Source organism: Cinclus cinclus, chromosome 25 (genome assembly GCF_963662255.1).
Source record: "Cinclus cinclus chromosome 25, bCinCin1.1, whole genome shotgun sequence".
In the NCBI taxonomy this organism is placed as follows: Eukaryota; Metazoa; Chordata; class Aves; order Passeriformes; family Cinclidae; genus Cinclus; species Cinclus cinclus.
Window position 1 is genome coordinate 1,962,600 of NC_085070.1, and position 20,999 is coordinate 1,983,598.

At 50.2% G+C, this 20,999-nt stretch overlaps 2 protein-coding genes across 4 annotated transcripts; both read right to left on the bottom strand.

The window, feature by feature from the left end:
* Positions 1–353: 353 nt before the first annotated feature.
* On the bottom strand, positions 354–16,608 carry DCPS (decapping enzyme, scavenger). 2 transcript variants are annotated; one of them, XM_062508712.1, is made up of 6 exons: positions 16,421–16,608; positions 14,914–15,082; positions 7,417–7,562; positions 4,843–4,956; positions 1,582–1,692; positions 354–797 (listed from the first exon to the last, which is right to left on the bottom strand). In XM_062508712.1, exons 1-6 carry the CDS (start codon positions 16,580–16,582, stop codon positions 531–533), a joined length of 969 nt encoding a protein of 322 aa, XP_062364696.1. In that variant the 5' UTR covers positions 16,583–16,608; the 3' UTR covers positions 354–530. The 2 variants fall into 2 exon arrangements, with proteins under 2 accessions (XP_062364696.1, XP_062364695.1); XM_062508711.1 differs by having other exon boundaries at positions 14,914–15,080; positions 16,395–16,608.
* A 124-nt stretch (positions 16,609–16,732) lies between these two features.
* On the bottom strand, positions 16,733–19,003 carry TIRAP (TIR domain containing adaptor protein). 2 transcript variants are annotated; one of them, XM_062508714.1, is made up of 5 exons: positions 18,976–19,003; positions 18,415–18,515; positions 18,186–18,240; positions 17,324–17,932; positions 16,733–17,183 (listed from the first exon to the last, which is right to left on the bottom strand). In XM_062508714.1, exons 3-5 carry the CDS (start codon positions 18,190–18,192, stop codon positions 17,140–17,142), a joined length of 660 nt encoding a protein of 219 aa, XP_062364698.1. In that variant the 5' UTR covers positions 18,193–18,240; positions 18,415–18,515; positions 18,976–19,003; the 3' UTR covers positions 16,733–17,139. The 2 variants fall into 2 exon arrangements, with proteins under 2 accessions (XP_062364698.1, XP_062364697.1); XM_062508713.1 differs by lacking the exon at positions 18,976–19,003 and having other exon boundaries at positions 18,415–18,827.
* Between the last annotated feature and the right edge of the window lie 1,996 nt (positions 19,004–20,999).

Below are 20,999 nucleotides of genomic sequence, written 5' to 3' on the forward strand. Positions count from 1 at the left end.
AGCAGAGGAGTGATGGCTCTGAGGCTGGGGATCAGGCAGCACACGGCCAGACAGGAAGGGTGAGGACTGGGGTTAGTCACTGGAGTTCTTTGGAGCAAGGCACCCCTCCCTGCTTGAGGAAAGCTGCAATCCCACTCCCAGGCGTAAATCTGTAGGAAACACATCAAGCTTTCTGAGGATGGCAAGGTTTTTTGGATATGTTCATCTACATACTATCATATTTGGGTTGAAATCTGGGGAGGGGTGGAAAAGATGGGTACACACAGCCACTCCCACCCTAAAACCCTCTGCTCACTGCATCCCACAGGGATCCCAGTCTGAGGTAAAATCCAGCACACTCAAAGGGATTTATTCAATCAATGTTTTACTGGAGTCTTGAACAGACAACACACTTTCCACAGCAAAGGATCATCAGCTCCACCACATACAAAAACAGAGTTCAAAAACATAAAAGGAGAACAACCTTTAAAAAAAAGCCCAAAAATGGGTATTTATTTAAAAAAAAATTATACAAAAGCACCTCTGACTCCTCACACTTTTCCTGCCTCCTGGAATTTCTTAAACAGGGGTTCATCAGCCCGCAGGGGGAAGGTCAGAGCCCGTTTCTGGTAGTACATGGAGTCCATGGCCAGGTTGTCGATGACATCAGCCAGGAGATGGGCTCTCTCCACGGAGCTGCCCGGCGCGTCGTAGCCCAGGGCGGTGAAGTGCACATGCAGGTGCTGGTAGGAGGGCTGGTAGTGCAGGTAGATCCGCAGCTGGGAGCCAGGCACGCCAAAGCGCTTCACTATGGCCTCCTGCAGAGGGGAAATGGAGCTCAGCTCTGGCAAAACCTTGGAACAGATGGGAAAAAGCATCCCTGGACGGCAGGAAAGGCATAGAGAAAGATAAAAGGGAGTTTGGCTTCCTCACAGCAAAGGAAAGGAGAGGTTTGGAAGGACAGAGCTCTTCCCCACCCTCCTTCTCAGCTTCCACAGGGACAGAGCGATGCCCCACTTTTATCTCTCCATGATGGAATATGCTATCCACCCCTATCATTTTCCCTTTCACCCTTATCACTCTAACTCATTGGAAAAGTAACAGGGATCCATTACCAGCCAGTGTAATTAAAACTATAAACAGCAATGGTGAACTCCGGCACGCTGCAATCCCCTGACTAATCTCTTAATTAATCTCCCACCTTCCCTAGTGCAATTACTTTCCAAATTCTAAACACTGTGAAGGAAAGAGAAGCTACTGCACATCCATCTCCCAAACACACCCTGTGGAAAAACACATCAGCCAGTGAGAACAGGCAAGGGATTGAGACAGGGTTGTTAATATGAAGAGCTCACTGCTAACAGCAAGTATAGAGAATTCCTACACAGCACCTGGATGTGGCATGATCTGGGGAAGGTGCTGATGGAAAGCAGGAGCCAGGGTGTCTGGGCAGAGAGAGCAACACAGCCCTGTTTCATGATTTATCTCCTGAGGAGCAGTCCCCAGGCAGATGCTGTGCCAGAAAACCCAGAGAGCGCCTTGGCAGAGGCAGCTGAGCTCTCCATGGCCAGAACAGCAGCGTGGGACCAGCCTCACACTCACCTTCCCTTCCTGCAGGATGTTCCTGAGCAGCGGGAGGTGCTCGGCCGTGAGATCCCTCAGAGACTTGATGTCCCGGCAGTGCACCAGGGCAATCAGGTACAGGTCCTCCAGCTGCAGAGACACAGATGGCCATGGAGGGGACACACACACAGCACATGGAGACAGCAGTGCTTTGCACCTGACACACCATTCACAGCTTCCCAGGTTGTTATATAAGGATCCTGGGGCAATACAGGGATTCTTGTGTTACATGGGGATATTTGTGTTATAAAGGGATTCTTGTGCCATACAGGCATACTGTCCTCAACACCCACACTGGGCTGAATCTCCCAGTATGGGATGTGTTCACCCACGATCCCACTGCACCTCAAAGCATCATTTCTGGAGAAGCTGAGTTTTGTCCAGAAACGACCAGAAGAGAACAGCCTCATCCCAAACCCGTAAACCCACAAATACCTTCTCAGCTTTAGAGGCAGATGGAGTGACCAGCCCTCTTGTACTGTGAGCATCACACTCAGTGCTGCCCTTCCACCTTCACATCTTCCTGAGCACCTCAGAAATACCTTCTCTGTGTGACTGAGATTAGAGACCAGGTGCAGGCACCCACCCAGATATGTGAGGTCACTAAGCCCCTGCCAGCATGCCCCATGCACACCCCACAGGCTTCTCAGTGACAGCTGATATGCAGCACGCTCGGACGAGCATTTACAGTGAATCACAGCAGCTAAAACCAAAACTGGAAATTTTCCCAGTGATAAGCTCTCTACTTCTCCACTGTGCAAACAGCTGGCCACTTTTTTGAGTCACATCAGTTCTAAAAATAACAATTTTCAAGACCTAATTGGTCACCGTACAAAGCCAGGGCAGCTAAAATATGTCCCTTGAGCAGCACTCAGACAAACCTTTGGCATCCCCCAAAGCACTCAGTGTGTTCAATGTTTAAAACAACAAAGCTGTGGATCATGACACTTTAAAAAAATAAAAATCCCAGTCTTCTTCAGCTTAGTTAGTGACTTTAAAATATAAACACTGGAAAGCAAAGGGGTTGTGGATATTTGAGATCTAGATCTCTTCAGGGCTGTTTGCAGCTGTTTGGAAATAGATGCTTATGTTAAAGGATGCTCTCAGGACCCCTCACAGGGCTCTTGAAGCACGGAGCTGTTCCTGCACCCAGCCAGTACAGTCATGCTCATGGTTCCATTTGATTCCCAAGCACAGCTCCAGAAAACAATGGTGTATCAGCCTGTGCTCTTTGGCTCCAGGCTGGTTGGTAAGAGGAAAAGCAAACAGCTCTTCTCCTTAGAACAACATCTGCATGTTGCTGTTTGAAACAAATAAACCTGTTGCTAAAAAGGCCTGGAATGATGTCATGCCAGGCATCGCTTCAGGCAACGCCGCAGGGCTTCTGCAGATTTGAAAGTAACTCAAAATTTATGGAAGGAAAAAAATACACCAAAAAAAAAAAAAAAAAAAAAAAAAAAAAACAGCCCAAAAAAACAATTTGAACCATTATCAAGGTTGGGCAGCAGCACCCAGAAGGCTGAGGCCAGAAGATTTCACAGTGCTAAAGAGAAATTTCCCCCCTCCATCCATTAATCTGAAATAACTGCAGGTGAATTCACAGGATCTGTGGCCCAGGGACTCAAGGAGTGTGAGGCCACACTGCTGAAAGGACTTCTGAGGGAGGGCTCAGAGAGTCCTGCTGGGAGCTGCATCTTACTTCCCTGATTTCATTCAGCAGCTTTTCCTGGCAGGTGGGATGTGGCAGATGGAAGCAGTGTTCCTGGGCCACCCCAGGGCTGTCAGGATCAGCCCTGGCTCAGTGCCACCCACAGCCAAGAAGAAATTCCTTGCCTCAAGGGCACCCTGGATGCTGTCTCGCCTGTCTGGGAAAGAGATCAGCAGTGCAAAAGGCCCAGAGAGCTCCAGCAATGACTGGGGTGCAGACAGCAGTTCTTCTGTGGAGAAGTCCAGAAGATCCTGTTCAGTACTCCAAGAGGCAACGGGAACATGGGGGAACCTCCCCTAAGGATAAATCCTACCACTGAGGCTCTCCCTAACCATGCCAGCTGGGAGATGTGGATGCAGCAGGTCTCTAGAAAATGCCAAAGCACAAATTTTAACCCATCTGACTTTAGCCCAATCCTGATGTGGATTGCAAAGCTTGGTTGCAGCACACAAGGATATCCACTGAGGCTTTGCTCACAGCCACAAAAGGGACAGCATGCTGCATGTTTTAGGATCCTTAAATACTGCCCCACTGGGAGGGCACTGGACAGCACATCCTACAAACTGGACATGAATCCCCTGTGCTGCAAAATCTCATCAGGAAGGTTGTACCTCCGTGACCTCCACTTGGTGACCAAGTGGAAATTCAAGCTTAGTTACCCTATCATTACCTGACAGGGGATTTTTGGAGTGGTGTGTAAAGAATTCACAGGGAGCAGACACTACCCTGCAGGGACTCCCCAAGACAACTCAGCTCTGCACCACAAACAGCTGCTCCCAGCACAGAAACACAGGATGGAGCTGCCCATCAGCAGCCTTCTGTTCCCATTTTTCTTTTGCACTTTCATTTTCATTTCTAGAGTCTTAATTAAATATCAACTATTCCCACATACCCCTGCAGAAGCATACAAGGATCACAAACACAGTGGGAACATTTTTTGATGCCACCAACTCAAGGGAGGGGTGTGTGTATGGAGTTTCACCTCCTCAAACTTGAAGCATGAAATGGAGCTGGAACCCAAAGAATAATTCTCAATTTAGTTTACAGCCTGGTCTTAAAAACCACTTTCTCCACTTTACCCTGAGTGGCCACTCCCACAAGGGGTAAAGCAGCTGCTCATCAGACAAGAACCATCTGTTTAACACTGTGGAGGAGAGTTAATTGCAGCAACCAAAGGACAACACAGCTGCCTGGTTTGCACCTCAAGTCAAGGCTTGCAAAAAACAACAACAAAACCAGACACGTTCAGAAGAACAAATACACAGGATTTTGGTTTGAACACATCCTGACAACATTTGGGCTGATATGGACAAGTGACAGTGAACCTAAATATATACACCTCAGCAGCAGAGAAGAGCCTGAGTCTACAGCATCCCTAATCAGCTTATGCTAAAAGGCCCTGGCAATGTCATCACTAACAACAGTGTGCACAGAAACCTACTCAGACTCTCTCAGGGTACTCTTAGTAGTCTGAAAGTGGACATTTCCTCTGGATCACCTTCAGACAGGCAGCATCAGAGGAGCAAACCAACCTGGTTTTGATTCCACTTTAAATCTGGAACCAGAACAAAGCCATTGAAAGGATCTGGGTTTTCATGGACGATTCGATCAGCCTCAGCTTTCTTCTCCAGGATATTATACACCCACTGAAAGAGAAATATGTGATTTAAAAATCAGCAAAGAATAAAAAAAATCTCAGGGACATTTAGCCCAAGCTCATGGATTGCTGCATATTCTCTGCAACAATATATTAGAAAAATTATTTTAAGATGACCAAATAATTTGTAATTAATGAACCATAAAACACTTCATCAACTAATAAACTCCAGAATATTATGAGCACTTCAGTAAAAAGCAATGGAACCCAGCTCTCATGGGGCTCAGCACACACCTCTTGCAGCACCATGGGGCTGTTTACATCTTTTTTACCCCCCAAGCTGTAGCAAAATCTTTACAACCAGGTCTGGGAAGGGAACTCAGCTCATTTTGTTCCTTATTTAAAGAGGAAGGAGCAGATTTGGATGTGGCTCTGGCTGCTGGCAGCTCTCTGCAGGGATATGAAAGGCCTGTGTTTTTTTGGGCAATGCATGTCTCTTGGCTCCCTGGCCGATTAGAAAACAGCTCACCACTCTTCTTCTTCCATACTTAAGGTTCCAGCCTCCAGCCTGCCTGTAATCCCTGCTCTGGTTATCCCCCCGTGCTCCTCCTGCAAGGCAAAGCACCATTCAGAGAAGAGTTATGGAAATGGAAGACACCAGGGATAAGTGACAGAGCAAGACCGGAGAAAAGCATCTTTGCTCTCCCTGGCTCCCAGCCTCAGCTCCAGTGTCCTTCCAGAATGCATGTTATGCTCTATCTTAAGCCTAGCTTAAGTACTGGACTGGCAAGAGAATCCTCAGCCAGGTCTCTGGAAGGTGGCAACATAAGGCAGCAGGAAATTGCTAATGCTTGCAAGCTGAAAATGTTTGGAAACATCATTTTCCCCAGCAAATATAGGACTGAAATATTCTGGTTGCCCCAGGTGGGTAGGGAAGGTGCAGCCTGTTTCACATATATACCAAATGAGCTGGGCTGGCAGTGCTGTGCACACCAGGCATTTTGGGGGAAATCCATCCAGAGTTTAATTCATCTAATCAATACTTAGGATTGCTGCAAACTGACCTGAATACATCTGGAGGGAAAAACCTACTTCTTGTCACTTGATCTGGGTTTTTTTCCCTTAAATTGCTATATTTTCTCCTTAGCATCATCTTAGATTCTTCAAGTGATTCTCTAAAGCACAGCACAAGCTCACTCTGTTCCACAACCTCAGGAGGAAAGTTCAGGGGGAAGCTCAGCAGAAAACAGACATTTGCCTTTTGTTGGGACTTTCTTGCCTGTTCTAATCACATGTGCCAAGCTATAAGTGCCCTAAAAAAGTTCACTGATCAGCTGAGCTGAATTTTAAACCTGAGTTTGCCTTGTGATATGCAGGTCCTTGGCTGACTGCTCCTGTTGCTCCCAGCATAAGCCCAGCAAGTAGAACACATGTCCACGGACTGGCACCACAATAAAACCATTATCCTGAAATCATCCACACTTTGTATCCTCCAGCAGGAAACACAGACGCCTCTGTAGTCCCCTGGTATTTCTGTCACCCCTCACATTTCCCCTTCCACTTGGCAAAACCCGTTGGATAAAGACAAGGAACAGCATTATTAAATCACAGAGGTCAAGGACTGACTGTGCTGAGCATGATTTCTCAGCAGATGCTCCTGATGGGTCACCAGGAACATGTTTCCATGTACCAAAACCAGCTCACAAGCATTTGGGGGAAGAGGCAGAGTGAGAGCTCAAGCAATTCTTGAAGGCAGCTGCTACACCAGGAAACATAAGAAATTTGGGAGCAAAAGCACAGAAAATATTCCATGAAGGCTGTGGTCTGATGGAAACACACACTTGTCTTTCTCCAGCTAATAAATGCTACAGTTTAAGGCAGTGGAAAGATGGGGGAAGGAGCATCCAAGGCTCCCGGTTAGTTTTGGGGAGTTATTTTTAATGGAGAGCCTCAGCAGCCCCAGGATTTCTTTATTTCCTCCTCTGCAAAGGCTGGCATGAACTGATTCCTACACACTTGTATTTCTTTGGTCTCTAAAGCAAAAAGACAGGGAGAGGAACAGGCAAAAAGGATAAAGCCAAGGAAAAAGCTGGGGCTGCCTGGGGCAAGTAGCACACTAAAAGTAACAGTTTCACCACACGGAGTATAGACTGAGGTGCTGAATAGCAGGAGGATTGAGTTGTGATGCAGGAATATAAGCACAGTCTGTGCCCTTCCATTTCATCAACAGCCCAGAGACTCCTAAGAAACCCAGTGAACAGCACCAACACCCAGAAAGCCTGGGGAAAGGCAACTTGAAGTATAGCTCCAAGGCAAATGCTCTTCTGCAAAGATGGAAAAGGATGTCCCAAACCAACCAAGTAAGAGGGGACAGTACCACAGAGCTGACAATGCAACCAAGGGGAAGATGAGGTAGAACACCCCCAGCTCTCAAGTCTGGGCTTCAGAGAAGCCTCCTGACAGCAGTGTTTTGACAGAGTGTCTGCAGGAGAGGGTGTGGTAGCCATACCTGGATGCTGAAGCCCTGGGACTGGATGAAGGGCAGGGTTATGTTCTTGTAATCCTCCCAGGTTTCACGGATGAGGTGCACTTCCTGACGGAGGTACTTCTGGATGTGTTTCTCCGTGGCAGGGTACACCACTGTGGCTTTGATCTCTAGGAACAAACATTTTGACTAAGTTACCACCCATGTTGCTTCCTTCACTCCCCAATAAATTTGGTTTCCCTTCCAAAAAATGCCACACCAAGACATTTTAAAGAGAGGGTGACGAAGAATGAACATGGAAAGTAAACAAGTGCTTTAACCTCCTGCACTGCTGCTGCTTTTCTGGAGGAAGAAAAAAAAAAAAATCAATGGCACAGCCAGGGCCTGTCTTTCCAGTTCAGGTGGAGGAGTTTGAGTTTTTCCACACTTGTTCTTTCATGCCTGTTAGCAACATCAAGACAGAGGTGGGGCTCTCAGGGCAGCGTTTATGTGCAGTCAACAACCAGGACAAAAATATGACCCTAGGGACAGAGATACATCTTCATACTTAAATTCAAAGCTCACAGGACGCACCCAGCAACTTCATCCAGCCACAAACCCAGATGAACTCCAAGGAGCAGCTTCTTCCCAGAGCTCAGTCAGAGTGCTTGGCCTCGAGCCCCAAGCACAGGAGGCAAAGAAGTCAAGGGCATTGAGACAGATCCAGAGCAAACAACGTGAGCTGATAGGTCAGCACAGCTCAGGATGAGCCAAGGGAAGAGGCTCAGTGACCCTCTGCCCACAAAAAGCATTTCATTATTTACCCTAGCAAAAAGAAACATTTTCTCTTTGCCTCAAGATTAGAACTTTGCTGTGCAATTTCTGTGGCATTAAACAGGATGGAAGTTCTCACCTTGTCAAGCTGGCAGCAGTAAATCCTACCCACAGGGCTAAAACACAAGGAAAACATCCATCTTTGGCCAAGGCTGGATGTGCAATACAGAGCCTGCCACAGGCTCCATGGTGCTCCAAGGGCACAAGAGTGTCTCTGCCTTCCCAGCCGACACAGAGCTGCTATAAACTTCGGTGCAGGAAGGAGAAAAGCCCCACGGCAGACCAGACAGGAACCAGTGGCTGGAACACTGCAGTCAGTCTGTGCCCAGGGTTTGCCACAGAAAATCATGGGCTGCACACACACCAGGGCACCAAAGCTGTGCTTCTTGCCTTAAGTATGTATATGGGCTAGCTAGACACTGAATATAAACACCTATTTGTTCCCAGAGCCAGGATTTAGGATGGTTTGAGTCTTTTTTTAGTTTTCTGCTTTCTGTTTTTTTAAGGTCAGCACTGCACAATCTGAGAGACTCTGCCTTTTCATTCCATGCCAAACCCAGCTTAATGAAATCCACAGGAAAGTGCTGGTAACATAAAATATGAAAATGCAAACCACAACGGCAGTCTGGTCTGATTCCCACCATACACATGTTCAAACAAGGTTGTTTTCCAGGGCTCAATTAGCACTTCTAGCAGGATGATGTAATATACCAAAGAAAAAAAAAAGACGGCTGTAGCTCTCCTCACTTAAAAAGATCAGCAAAGCACTGGGGAGAAAACAAAAAAGGCAAAAGATAAAATACCACAGCCAGCCTCAGGCTGAAACTTTCACAATTTGATTTTATACCCCAAAAATAAGAGCAAATACTGCAGCAGAAGCCCCTAAGTGCTGGGTGGTGAAAACCACAGTGTGTGGGGGTACAGGGGACCCATAATGGCTTCCCTGACACCTCCCCAGTTTGGGGGTGGCTGCTCACAGTGGGGAGAGAACTCAGGGTGCTTTAAATGAGAGATCATAGAACTCAATGTGCAGCTGCAGCTGAGCAGATGTTCAGAGGAGGAGGAGACAGGGAAAAAGCTGTGGTTCACTTATGATTATTCCCCTTCTAAAGGTCTCATCAACCCCAAAATGCCCCAGCAATGCTAATTAGCATCAATCACTGCAGCCAGAGAGGCTGTTTGATACCTGCTCAGAGCCTGACAGTCCTTAGGAGCCACACACAGGATGCAAAGTCACAGCCGAGCCCAGGCTCAGCTGCAGGAAACATCCACAACGAGACCAGGCTCGCCCCAAAATCTTTCCAGTGCTGGCACACAGCCACACTGCGGTTTCCAAGTCTGCTCCTGGCAGGCTCCATGTGCACCAGAGCAGCACGTAGGCCATGGGGCACCCAAAACCCACCCTGGCCTGGAAATGGGGACAGGGAACCGCTGGACACGTGATATGGGTTTCTAAGCTGGCTGAAGCATGAGGGATTGTCTCTGCTCACATCTGAGTCACAGCCAGCCTGTTCCTGAACACCAGCCCAGGGCCACCACAGAGCATCTGTGGTTTATTCTGGAAGACAGGACTGACCATCAACTAATTGGAGGTTATAAAAAGCCAGGAGGTTTAATTGAAGGAACCTGAATGAGCAAGAGGCAGTGAATAACTGCCCAGGCTGGTCACTCACGATGGGCATTTGATGAGAAGCTGCCCAGGAGAAAAGGAGGCTCAGATTAACCTGCTAAAAACAAGAGAGGAAAACACAACCCAAGAGAAAAGGAAAATCAGAACACCATTTGGGGAACTTAAAGGAAAAAGGGCTGGAGGCAGGTACTGTCAGGAGGAGTGGACAAAGTATGAGCAGAGAGAGCTCGTGCAGGTAGGAAAGGGCACACCGAGCTCACTAACAGTGTCTTATCCCCTTCTGTGCCACACTGTCCCCAGACTCTGCAAAAGTCCCCATCCAGCTCAGCACACCAGTGAGGACAGGCTGCACACTCATCTCCCACCCCCCTGCAGCATTAACACCTACTGCCAGCCTGTTCTGGACAGATTTAACCCTGCCAGGGAGCCAGCAGAAGCACACATGACAGGTACAACCTATTTCTTTTGGGCAGGGGTACTTTTTCCTCTCTTTGCTAGCAAGATGCAGAGCTTTCATTTATGAGCTCCCTAATTAACCTGACCATAAGGTGCAGGAAGGTGCAAAGGCAGAGGAACAACAAGCAGGTCAACATTTGTGCTCTTGCAGGTTTTCTTTTTCTCTTCAAGCATCATTCCTGCTGCACCCAGCTCAGCGTTGTTCTCTCATCAGAAAGTGGGAAGACAGCACCTTGGATGCAGCCCTAACAAAATATATAATGCCCCATGTAAATATGTATTCATAAAATATATATACATGTAAATATATAATCCCCTACACCACCTCCCCCCTGCATGAACAGTCTGCTTGGTTTTAGAATCACAACTGCACAGGGGTCACACAGGAACACCAGATTCCAAGCCAGCCCCAGCCAGGTATATTCTTGGCTTTGTTCCAAACTGCTGGAAAGAGCTGGGGCACTCTTTAGTGAATGAATCAAAGCAGGAAAAGATAAAGCCTGCAAGAGCGCACTGTTTCCAAGGCCAACACATGCCAGGGCAAGCCAAGCATGCTGCCAGAGACTCAGCTAAGGCTGCCTGGCCCCTTGGGCTCATGCCAGGAGGACCTGGGTGGCTCAGTGGACTTTAGCTGCAACAGGCACTGCAGAGAGGAAAGTTGCAGTTTACCACCCCTGCAAATCATAGAGCAAAGCACAGTGATACCCCTCACCATCCTCCAAACCCCCCAGATGCTCCCACAGCTTCAGGCTCGAGCTTTCTATTTAAGTGTAAATGCAAGAAGTTTCCTTGGCTGGGCAAACCCCAGAGGCAGCCAAAGCACAGAAATGCAGGGAGAAGAACCAGTCTTCCCACTGCAGCTCCTGCAAGTTTCTCCAGCTCCTCACTGCCTGAAACCAGACTCTCTTTGGGATGTGGATTGCTTCCTGCATGACTGAAAATTTTCCTTCCACACTCTCCCATTTTTCCCACAATTTCTCTATCCCGTGTTGGAGCAATGGAGGCAGAGCTTCTCCTGTTGTGCTTGTTTTAAGATGTTTTTAATAAGGTTCAGGCTGCAGCCAGGGAGCAAAGACTCCTTAGAGGACAGATAAGAGCCCTTAAATCACACCAGCACAGCTTTGGAGAAACACAGTCCTGCAGCAGCCAGGCACAAAGAGGCTGCTTTTTGCCACAAGCATCAAGCTCGCCTTAGTAAATGGGTGTGAGGAACTAGATATTATAAGGGAATGTATATATTGAACTATATGACTTTTGCAATCCAACCTTTGGCAGTAGGAAAATGCTTCCCTTTCTGTAAATCAGCCCTTGCTCTCCCTGTAGGAGAAATCAAGGCTGAGGGCTCCTCTTAAATCTCAGCAACATCCAGAAAGTGGCCTTAAAATAAGTTGCACATGCCTGCCTTTGGTAGCAGCACAGTCACATCAGCTCTGACACACTACTCCCCACAAATTCACAAAGTCCCCTCTCCTCACTCCAGGGCTTTGGGTTGCCCTTCAGACAAACTCTGACCATTTCTGGTTTGTCTGCAAATGTTATTTCCCATTTGAGTCTTGATACATGCAGTAACATCAATGAAATGAGAAAGACCCATCTGGTGCCACTTTCACACTGGTGTGCTCCCAGACTAAAAATCTCAGTAAAATCCATCTTTCCCAAGTGACATGTCTCTTCTGAGGTCAAAGGGGAGTAATTTGCTCAAGTAACATGCTTTGGCCTCCCTCACACTGTGTCACCATACAAACAAGTCATCATTGCACAGGGCCTGTGCTGGTCTGATTGCACAGAGGGAGCAGCACCAAATCTCTTCAACAAAGAGGAGAGGAAAGAATGAAGGAAGTCTCCACTTCCAGCTGAATGAAGAGCCCCAGGTACCTGGGACCACAGAGGCAGCACTGAGAAACACACTCTGGAGGCAGCTCCTCACAGCATCAGCACAAGTGACCCGCTGTTATCACTTCCTCTAGCCGAGTTGTACCTTACCACAGAAAGCAAGAGGCTGGGCATGGCAGGGGTCAGCTGCCCAGGGTGCTGTGAAATCCCCCAGGTTAATTCCCTCATCACACAACACAGCACTGTTCCATGAAACTGCTTAATGCCAAAGTCTGGCCTTTTCTACAAAATATTTTACTGTGTCTTGTACCCAAGTGTAGAGTTGCGAGGACCAGGAGATAAAAGCCTGTAATTAAACCTGCACCTAAGGAGCTGACAGAGCCTGTGCAAGGGCTCTCTGGGTCCCCACATTATCACTCAACATCCCAGATCAGTCAAACCCTGACTGCAGCTTTACAGGCAACTCCTCCTGTTCAGGTTTTTAAACTGAATTCCTCATGTCAACTACACCCTTGGGCCTTGACTCAGCTCCAAAGGGTCATTTCCTTCCCCTCCTGACACACAGGGCTGTTTTCCTGGTGCCAGCCTGGCTGCCCACCAGCAGCTCATGCAATGTGCCCACCAAACAGCTATTTGCTGCTAATTGCTTCAAAAGAAGAAGCCTCTTTGCTCTCCACTCTGACTCAGGGAGCCTGAACAGCAGCTCCAGGGTCTACAGCCCACTCCTGACCTCCTGCTTGGGACTCCTCAGCATCCAGAGTGAGTTGAAGGGTGGGAAGCAAGGATGCACCACTGGGTAATATTTCTGCAAAAAACTTACCTTTTAAAGATGGATTTAGAAGTCATTAAAAAGATAAAGCTTGGCAGAAGAAAGCCAGGGGCTTCTCCCCCATTCAAACATGCAGGAGGGGTTTTGCTGCTGGCATAAGCCTTAAACAAAATAAGGCTTAAAACAAAATAATAGCTCTGTTATCAGAGCAATGTGCAGTTACACAGCGCTGCAGCAAGGTGCTGTAAGGAAGGCAAAGGCCAGCACGGCTGGCAGGGCTGAGCTAGAGGCAGCTCAAGGGATTTCAGTCTTGCAATGCCACCTCGTGGGAATCACTGCAACTCCTGCAGGCACCCAAGCAGGAGCTTTCACAGCTAAGAAAGAGGAGCTTTCACATCTTTCCAACAACACCTGTGGCGTTATGCTGTTTTCCTCAGACTGAAACTCACTATAACAACAAAATCTTCTATTTTGAGTCCTTCATAGGAGAAAAGGTGTTTTGTACAACTCAAGCTGACAAATCCAGACAGTGCTCCTTCCTACTCCATGGGAAAAGAGCTAAAAACAAGAGCATTTTTGGGAAAGCACATCAAGCATCCTGAAAATTTAACTTGGCCCTGCAACAACATCTTAATTAAGATTAATTTTAATTAATTTTGACTTCAAACCTGTTTGGCTGTTACTGTGTTTATGAAAGAGGAGTTTATCACTGCACTTCCAGAATTCAAATATATACCAGCATTCACATGGAATTAATTGTGGAATATGATCTTGTTCCACTCAGGTGAGACCCCACCTGTAGAGCTGCCTTCAGCTCTGGGGTCCTCAGCACAGGAAGAACACAGAGCCACTGGAACAAGTCCAGAGGAGGCCATGGAGATGCTCTGAGGATTGGAGCAGCTCTGCTCTGGAGACCGGCTGACCTCAGATCCCTTTCCAGGGCCTACAGGGGCTCCAAGAGAGCTGGAGAGGGACTGGGGACGAGGGTCTGGAGTGACACGACACAGGGAATGGCTTCTACTGCCACAGGACAGAGTTAGATGGGATATTGGGAAGGAATTGTTCCCTGTGAGGGTGAGGAGGCCCTGGCACAAGGTGCCCAGAGCAGCTGTGGCTGCCCCTGGATCCCTGGAAGTGTCCAAGGCCAGGCTGGACAGGGCTTGGAGCACCCTGGGGTAGTGGAAGGTGTTCCTGTCTATGGTAGAGGGTTGGAACAAGACAAGCTTTAAGGTCCCTTCCAAATCAAAACAGTCTGGGATTCTGTGATTAAACTGAAGTGCCCAAAGACCAGCCTCGCTCTCCAGAGGCAGGACACCTTCTTATTGGGACCAGAGTCCCTGTGCAGGGCAAGAGCCTCCCACTGCAGCTCTCCAACCTGCTTCTCTGTCCTTCTCATACTTGGTTATCAACAGAGTTGTATAACACACAAATATGTGAAATCTGCAGGGAGATGGGGCTTGTCTTGAAGTTACCAGCACTTAAATCCTCCCTCAAATACAAGCTCCTGTCCTTACCAGGTGACAAAAAAGCCCATGAGGTGCCACCATGGGATGAGCTGCATGTGCCCTGCAGACTGTTTCAAGAGAGACATTCTGGAAGGAGACAACTCTTACCCAAGTAAGAGCACTGACAATCACCCACAGAGAGCCCTCACACTCCTGAGCCTTTCTGCACCTTCACATACAAGGTCATCAAGTGCTGGCCATTCAGTGCCTCATCAGCTGAGCCACATGTCCATGGCATGGGAAAAAGGGGATGAAGCAGGGCAGCATTCAAAGCCTCAGGATAAGATGCTGCCTTACAGCAATGCAACAAGATGATGCAGCGTGGCAACAACATACTGACCTCCCCACCTGGGCCAGGTGTACTGCTGTCACCAAACCACAAACCAGGTGGCATAGCCAGGTCCAGCAGCGGCACTTGCCATCTCACTGCATCCTCCCCTTGGAAGGGGCAGAAATTGTATCCTGGCATCCCAGCTGCCCTCCCAGGACCCCTGAGCAGGGCTGAGAGCACTCACCACTCAGCTCTGGGGGAGGGCTCAGGTAGAAGGTGCAGTAAATGTCATTGTGCATCTGCAGCTCTGCATTCATGGGCTTCTTCAGCAGGTCTGGGATCTTCTCCTCCTGGAAGGGAGTCTTTTCCAGGATGACTACAGCATCTGTGCCCTCTCCAGAGAGGCCAATCCTCTGGAATATGAATGGGTAAAGTCATCAGCAAACAGAACCAGCACTGGGTAGACAGCATTATTTGCTCAGAAGCACAGCAAGAATTTGCTCTCCACCAGGGAACACAGGTGGTTTTTGGGGGAGCAGAGGATGTGGGCTATGACTCAGCCCATCTGCACCTCCCCCGATGCTCCCAGGTTTCCTGTTGACCCACAGCACCAATTTCATCTCTGACACTTCCCAGGAAAAGGGCAAAAGCAGGCCAGGGGATTTACATCTTAGTAGTCAGGGAGCAAGTTCTGGGGCAGGGGGCACTTACTGCTGCCCTGCTCCAAGGAACCACAGCCCCCAGTCCAGTGACCTCAGTCTGCTGGTTTTGGGAGATGCTAGGTGTAGAACATCCCACAGCATTACTCCTGTCTGCACAAGAGCCCGGTGAGGCCTCCCCACCCTGAGAAGGAAAATACCTGCTAACGCCTTTACAAACAATTTTATGAGTGTTAATGTCTTTGAAATGGGTCTTACTGTCTCTATCGACTTTGGCTCCTGAAAGGGACAAGGGTCTGTACAAGCCTGAACCTCTGAATTTTGTGGGGAAATGACAGGTTTAAGAGGGTATATGGGGTAGGCAGTTCGGCTGAACCTTTCTAGTACCTCAGACCGTGGTAAAAGGAAGATGGCAACCTGAGGCCCGGAGTTCAGGATAAAAGGAGGCTGTGCCCTCCAAAACATCGAGAGAAAAAAACCCCGTGAGCATGTGCTCCAGTGGACTCTCTCCCTTTATTCGAATAAAGTTGAAGGACTTCTATCTCCTTTTAAACATAAACCTCTGGTTTGTGAAGCTTCCTGACACACTCCCAGGGCAGGGCAGGGCAGGAAGTCTGTGCCCTGCTCAGTTACTGCAGCGACCCATCGTCTCGAGACCAAAGAACTTCCCTGCTCTCATCTCCTGCTTGAATGCACATCTTCAGGAGACAGGGGCCAAGGCAGCTGCACGGTTCCCCCGCCGTGCACAGAATCTCAAGAATTATTGCAAGTTTTCCTGTAATGGCTGCACTATTTACAGTCCCAGAATCAGCACGCTGCTTACAATCCAGTGTCATTTTAACCTACCAAGCACCAACAACCCGCTTCAATCCAAAAGCGCCAAATTACACCGACAAGAAAGAGGGTGGCAGCAAGCTCTCCTCGGCCGCCAGCTTAGCCCGGTTTGGGCGGCGCCAGGCTGGAAAAGCGGCTCGGGCCCAGGCGGGGACAGAATGCCCGGGGGCCGCGCACGTGCCGCTGGGGGCGGGGCCTGCCCGGAGCGGGGAAAATGGCGGCGGGCGGGAACAGCCTCCCCCCTCCACTCCCCGCTACCTCCGCGTGCAGGAACACGATCTTATCCCGCGCCGACTCCCGCAGGACGCGCCGCACCCGCAGGTCCGACAGCGTGAAGGCGGTGGCGGCGCCGCCTTCAGTGGCGGGGCCGCCATTTTTCTCCTCCTCCCGCTTCCTCTTCGGCTGCGGGCCCTCCGCCATGGCTCGCGCCCGCCCCCGCACTGCGCACGCGCATCTCCTCAGGGAGCGCTGGGGAAGCGCGCCCCCTGGCGGCTCGGAGGTCGCGCACCCCCGCCGCTCCTCCCACAAACGCCCGAACCGAGGATTGAGACAAAAATACGGAACACCACCAAAATTTAAAACTTCTGCATTTTCGTAGTCGCAACGATTCCGTGCAAAGTCATTGCCTGCCTCATCCTGTCCTGCCCACAGCAGCAGGGGCCTTGTCAGCTTAGTAGGGATCCCAGAACCCTCAGGACAGCAAAGAGCTGTCGTGACCCTGAGAACCAGCCGAGATCAGAGCTTAGTGTTTGTGTGATGGATGTCCCTGTCCCTGCTGAGGAGATTTTGGCCACTGGGACGTGGTGGGCTCCGGTCTGCTGTCCCTCATGGATGTTAGGAACTCCCCATCCTTGGCTCCCAGGTCTGGTCTGAGCAGCTCAGGTTTGATCCCAAGGTCCAGTGGGACATGCCAACACCCAGATCCAACGGCAACAGCTCCATGATGCCCATGGGGATGTATCTGCCTGCTCCCAGCACTACTCCATCCTTTCTGTGGAGCTCCGGCACAGTTCCTGGAGGTCTGCAGAGACAGCACATGAGCTCCATTAGCAAACATTTACTCTAAAACTCAACTTTAAATAAGTTTATGGAATCTGGTCCCTTCCCACAGTCCTCATCCCAATGGACTGACATTTCATCAGCATCCCCCAGGATACTCACAGCGCATGACAGTGTCTCTGATCTGCCTGAAGCTTTTCTCCTTCAGCGCCATATAGATGTAGTAGATGTTCCACAGCTCCCTGGGATAATCTTTGCGATCCACATCCTTCAGCACTGGGATGGTGCGTCCATTGGCCATGGGAGCCTCAGCCAAGGCCTGGTGCATCTGGTACCTGCACCAGGGGTCCTGCAGGAAGCCAGGGGTTATAAGCATGACCCAGCAGTGGCTGTTCTGCACAGCGTCACACAGCTCCGTCACCACTGCGTTGCCCGCTACCGCGTCCCGCAGCTGGAGGAAGCACCGGAAGCTCTCAGGTTGACCCTCCAGGTAGGACACCAGCTCCTCCACCAGCTCCACGTCCCCCTCGCTGTGGCAGATGCAGACATCATAGCTCTTGTCCCACCGAGGGCTGCCCGAGGCACTAATGTCCACCGCTGACACAGGCGACGGGGAGATGGAGCTGGTGGTCAAGCTCGTGCCAGAAGAAGAGCCGGAGCTCTTGGCAGAGGATGATGATGAGGAGGAAGGCGAGGATGAAGCAGAGTGGCTGGACTTGAGGCTTTCCACTGAGCTGGGCTTGGGTTTGTGCAGGAGCCGCCTAAACCAACCTGCAGAGTGAGGCCACAGTGAGTTTTGGGGGACTCAGCATCATTCAATCTGCAGGACGCTCCCAGATGGAAAGGGGTGGGTGGGATCTCACCTTGACCCCCAAAATCATCCTGGTTCCTAAAACCTAACCTGCCACCAACACCTGAATGCTGTGGCATTGTGAGGAGCAGCCCATGGGCACTCTGGTGTTCTGCTGGGGAGGGGATACCATGAGGGAGGGGACAGAGCCAGAAGATTTATTCCCAGACTCACCAGCCATAATGGGTAGCACACTGCTCAGCCACCAGTTGCCAGCAGGACACCTCTCCTGAGAGCAGAAAAGGGTGACAAAAAACTGAGCAAGAAATGCTTCATGGTAGGTTTCAGCCTAGTCTGTTCCAGGGATCTGCACCTCTGGGGTGCTCTCTTACAGCCCCAAAATCACCCCCAGCAGAGTTTTCCACATCTGCCTCCCCTGAATGTGCTGGGAAGGAACATTTACCTATTACGGGCTCTCTCCACTGGAGATAGACACCTGCAGAAAGCAAGGCCGAGAGATAATAGGGAGGAGAAGCCGTCATTCCCATCAATGGGGAAAGGATCCTGTGGAGGGGAGAAGTGGGAATCAGCTGGGATCACCAGGGATGGACTGGGTGCTGGCAAATCAAAGGCAGTGCCCAGAGATGTGCATCCTTGGTACTGCCTGCCCTGACATTCCTGTCTGTTCCTTGCCAGCTCACAGCCATCCCAGCATGCTTCCAGCATGGTTTAGGGAGCCCAAACACTCCCTGCGGACACCCAAGAGCAGCAACATGGGAAACAGCTGCTGTTTTCCACTGCTGGCATCATCCCTTCCGAAATGAAACACTCCACGTCATGCTGAAGCCTTTCCCCTACTCCAAAAATGGCACAGGACTTCAGGAAATACCAGCAAAACCCCAGCACGCCCACGGAAACCACAGTGCCCACGTGTCACCTCCTAGTAACAGCCAGAAGCTCAAGTGTGACTGGAACAATGAGCACGGACAGTGAGCAGAGGGGAGGGAGTTGGAGGGATGCTTACCTGGAACGCAGGAGTCCACCACTGGAGCAGGGAAAGGGATGCATCAGCCCCTGGGTTTAGCAAAGAAGGATCTTCTGGCATTAGCTGGGTGAGAAAGGACAGGTAGAATGCAGCATGTTCACTCCCCAGTCTAATGGGATCTGCAGTGAATGGAGAGGCTGATCCATCCTTTTAGCTTCCACATCCAGCAGCGGCTCCCAGTGAAGCTGCCCTGCAGTGGAAATGAGGGCAGGGGCACCCACTTGCCTCCCCAGGGACAGAGGGGAGGAGCTCCCCAAACACCCACGTGCCCCCAGTTCCAGCCTCTGCTGGGGAATGTGAAAGCACAGGCAGTGTAAATGGGCCGGGACTGCAGCGAGGGGAAGCTAAGCCCTCCCAAGGGCGTCACTCCCACATCCTCACTGCCTGTATGTCAGAGTGCACAGCCTTCACCAGCACCCAGACCTGTTTTCATCCTCATACTGGTCTAGGTGACAGGTCCATGTTTGCCACTCACACTTATCAAATAAGTTAGATTTACCAAACGAGTCATTTTTTCACCCCAAAACCACCCCCGTGTATTTCTCCTTTCCTGTATCTTGTTCCCCTGGTGCTGCTGGCAGTGGGAAACAACTGACACTGCCTTCATCTCCTCATCATCCTCAACCCCTTCAATGCCTGGCAGTTCCTCCTCAATGTCCTGTGAGAGATGAGCTCCAGGTGAGTCCTGGTTCCATCCCCCAGGGCCTGCATGCCCATCCAGCTCTCTGACAAGCTGTTCCTGGCACAGATTTCCCCATCTCTCCCCTGCCTAGGGAACAATGCCAGAACCTCTGATGTGGACACTAAACCCTCCACCTGCTGCTGCAGCATCACCGTGGCCAGCCTGGTGGCCCAGCCCGATGTGGAGGTGATCCAGGAGGCATCCTATACCCCATGTGACAGCAGGGGTTGGACGTCTAGGGGTCCAGTCGAGTGCTCAATGTGTGCCTCCCTCTCCCATCCGAGCCCTCACCCTGAATAACTGCAAAACACAACCCCACTGCCCCCATCTGCTTGAAAGTTGACTGGGACAACAACCCCCACACCTCCATGCCTGAAGGGAAGTATTTCCTTCAGGGAAAGTCCCATGTCCTCCGACCCTTAAAAATGTCCCCCCACTGCATTTAACCTCAACATCCCATGGCAGGGCCAGTAAAGACGCCCCTTCATCAATGCCACCATAATCCAGCTGTGCCTCAGGACTGAATCCACCTCTTTGCTCAGCACACTGCTGCTTGCTTCCACTCCCCCCGCCCCCCAGGGACATTTGAGTCTCTTGAGAAGGAGGGCTGAAAGTCAGGAGATCCCCCAACACCCACCAGCATCTGTCAGACTTGGGGATACCCCATGCCCACATCACCACTGTGTCTCACAGGTCTTTGAAGAGCTCCTGTTGGACACTGAGCATTCCCTCCATGGCACCACCTAGCTGTGGCTTATGCAGGTGTCTCCATGTCTGCTCACCCACCACCTTCAGCAAAACAGACCAGGGCACAGTAGCACAAAACACAAAACCATGTTAAATGATGGGGCACCTCCCTGATGGCTTTTTCCCCTTGTCATAAGGATCCCTCCATCCCCGAGGATTACCCCAGCCAGTCCATCTATGAGCTATGGGAAGAAACTTGGGGAGACAGGAGCAGGCAGGATCCTCCTGCAGGACCCCCAGCCCATTCTCAAACACAGTGCTGAGAGCCAGAAGAACCTGGGCAGTCTGTGCCCAAAAATTTAATGAACTCCTCTAGAGACACAGGGCTCCTCCCCATCATCCCCCACCACCTTGGCTGCCTGTCTCCCCAACAAGCAGGGGACACCCATTGGCCCCTTGATGGCCAAATCCCAAAGGAAAAAGCTCAAGGCTGAGTGGTGCTGAGCCCCACAGGAAACCTCAGACTACCACCAGTCATAGCCCCAGCACTCATCCCACTGGGACCCATTTTGCATTAGTCCCTACCCCAGCACTACTGCCACCACCTTAAAAATCAACTCCTCACGCGAGGAGG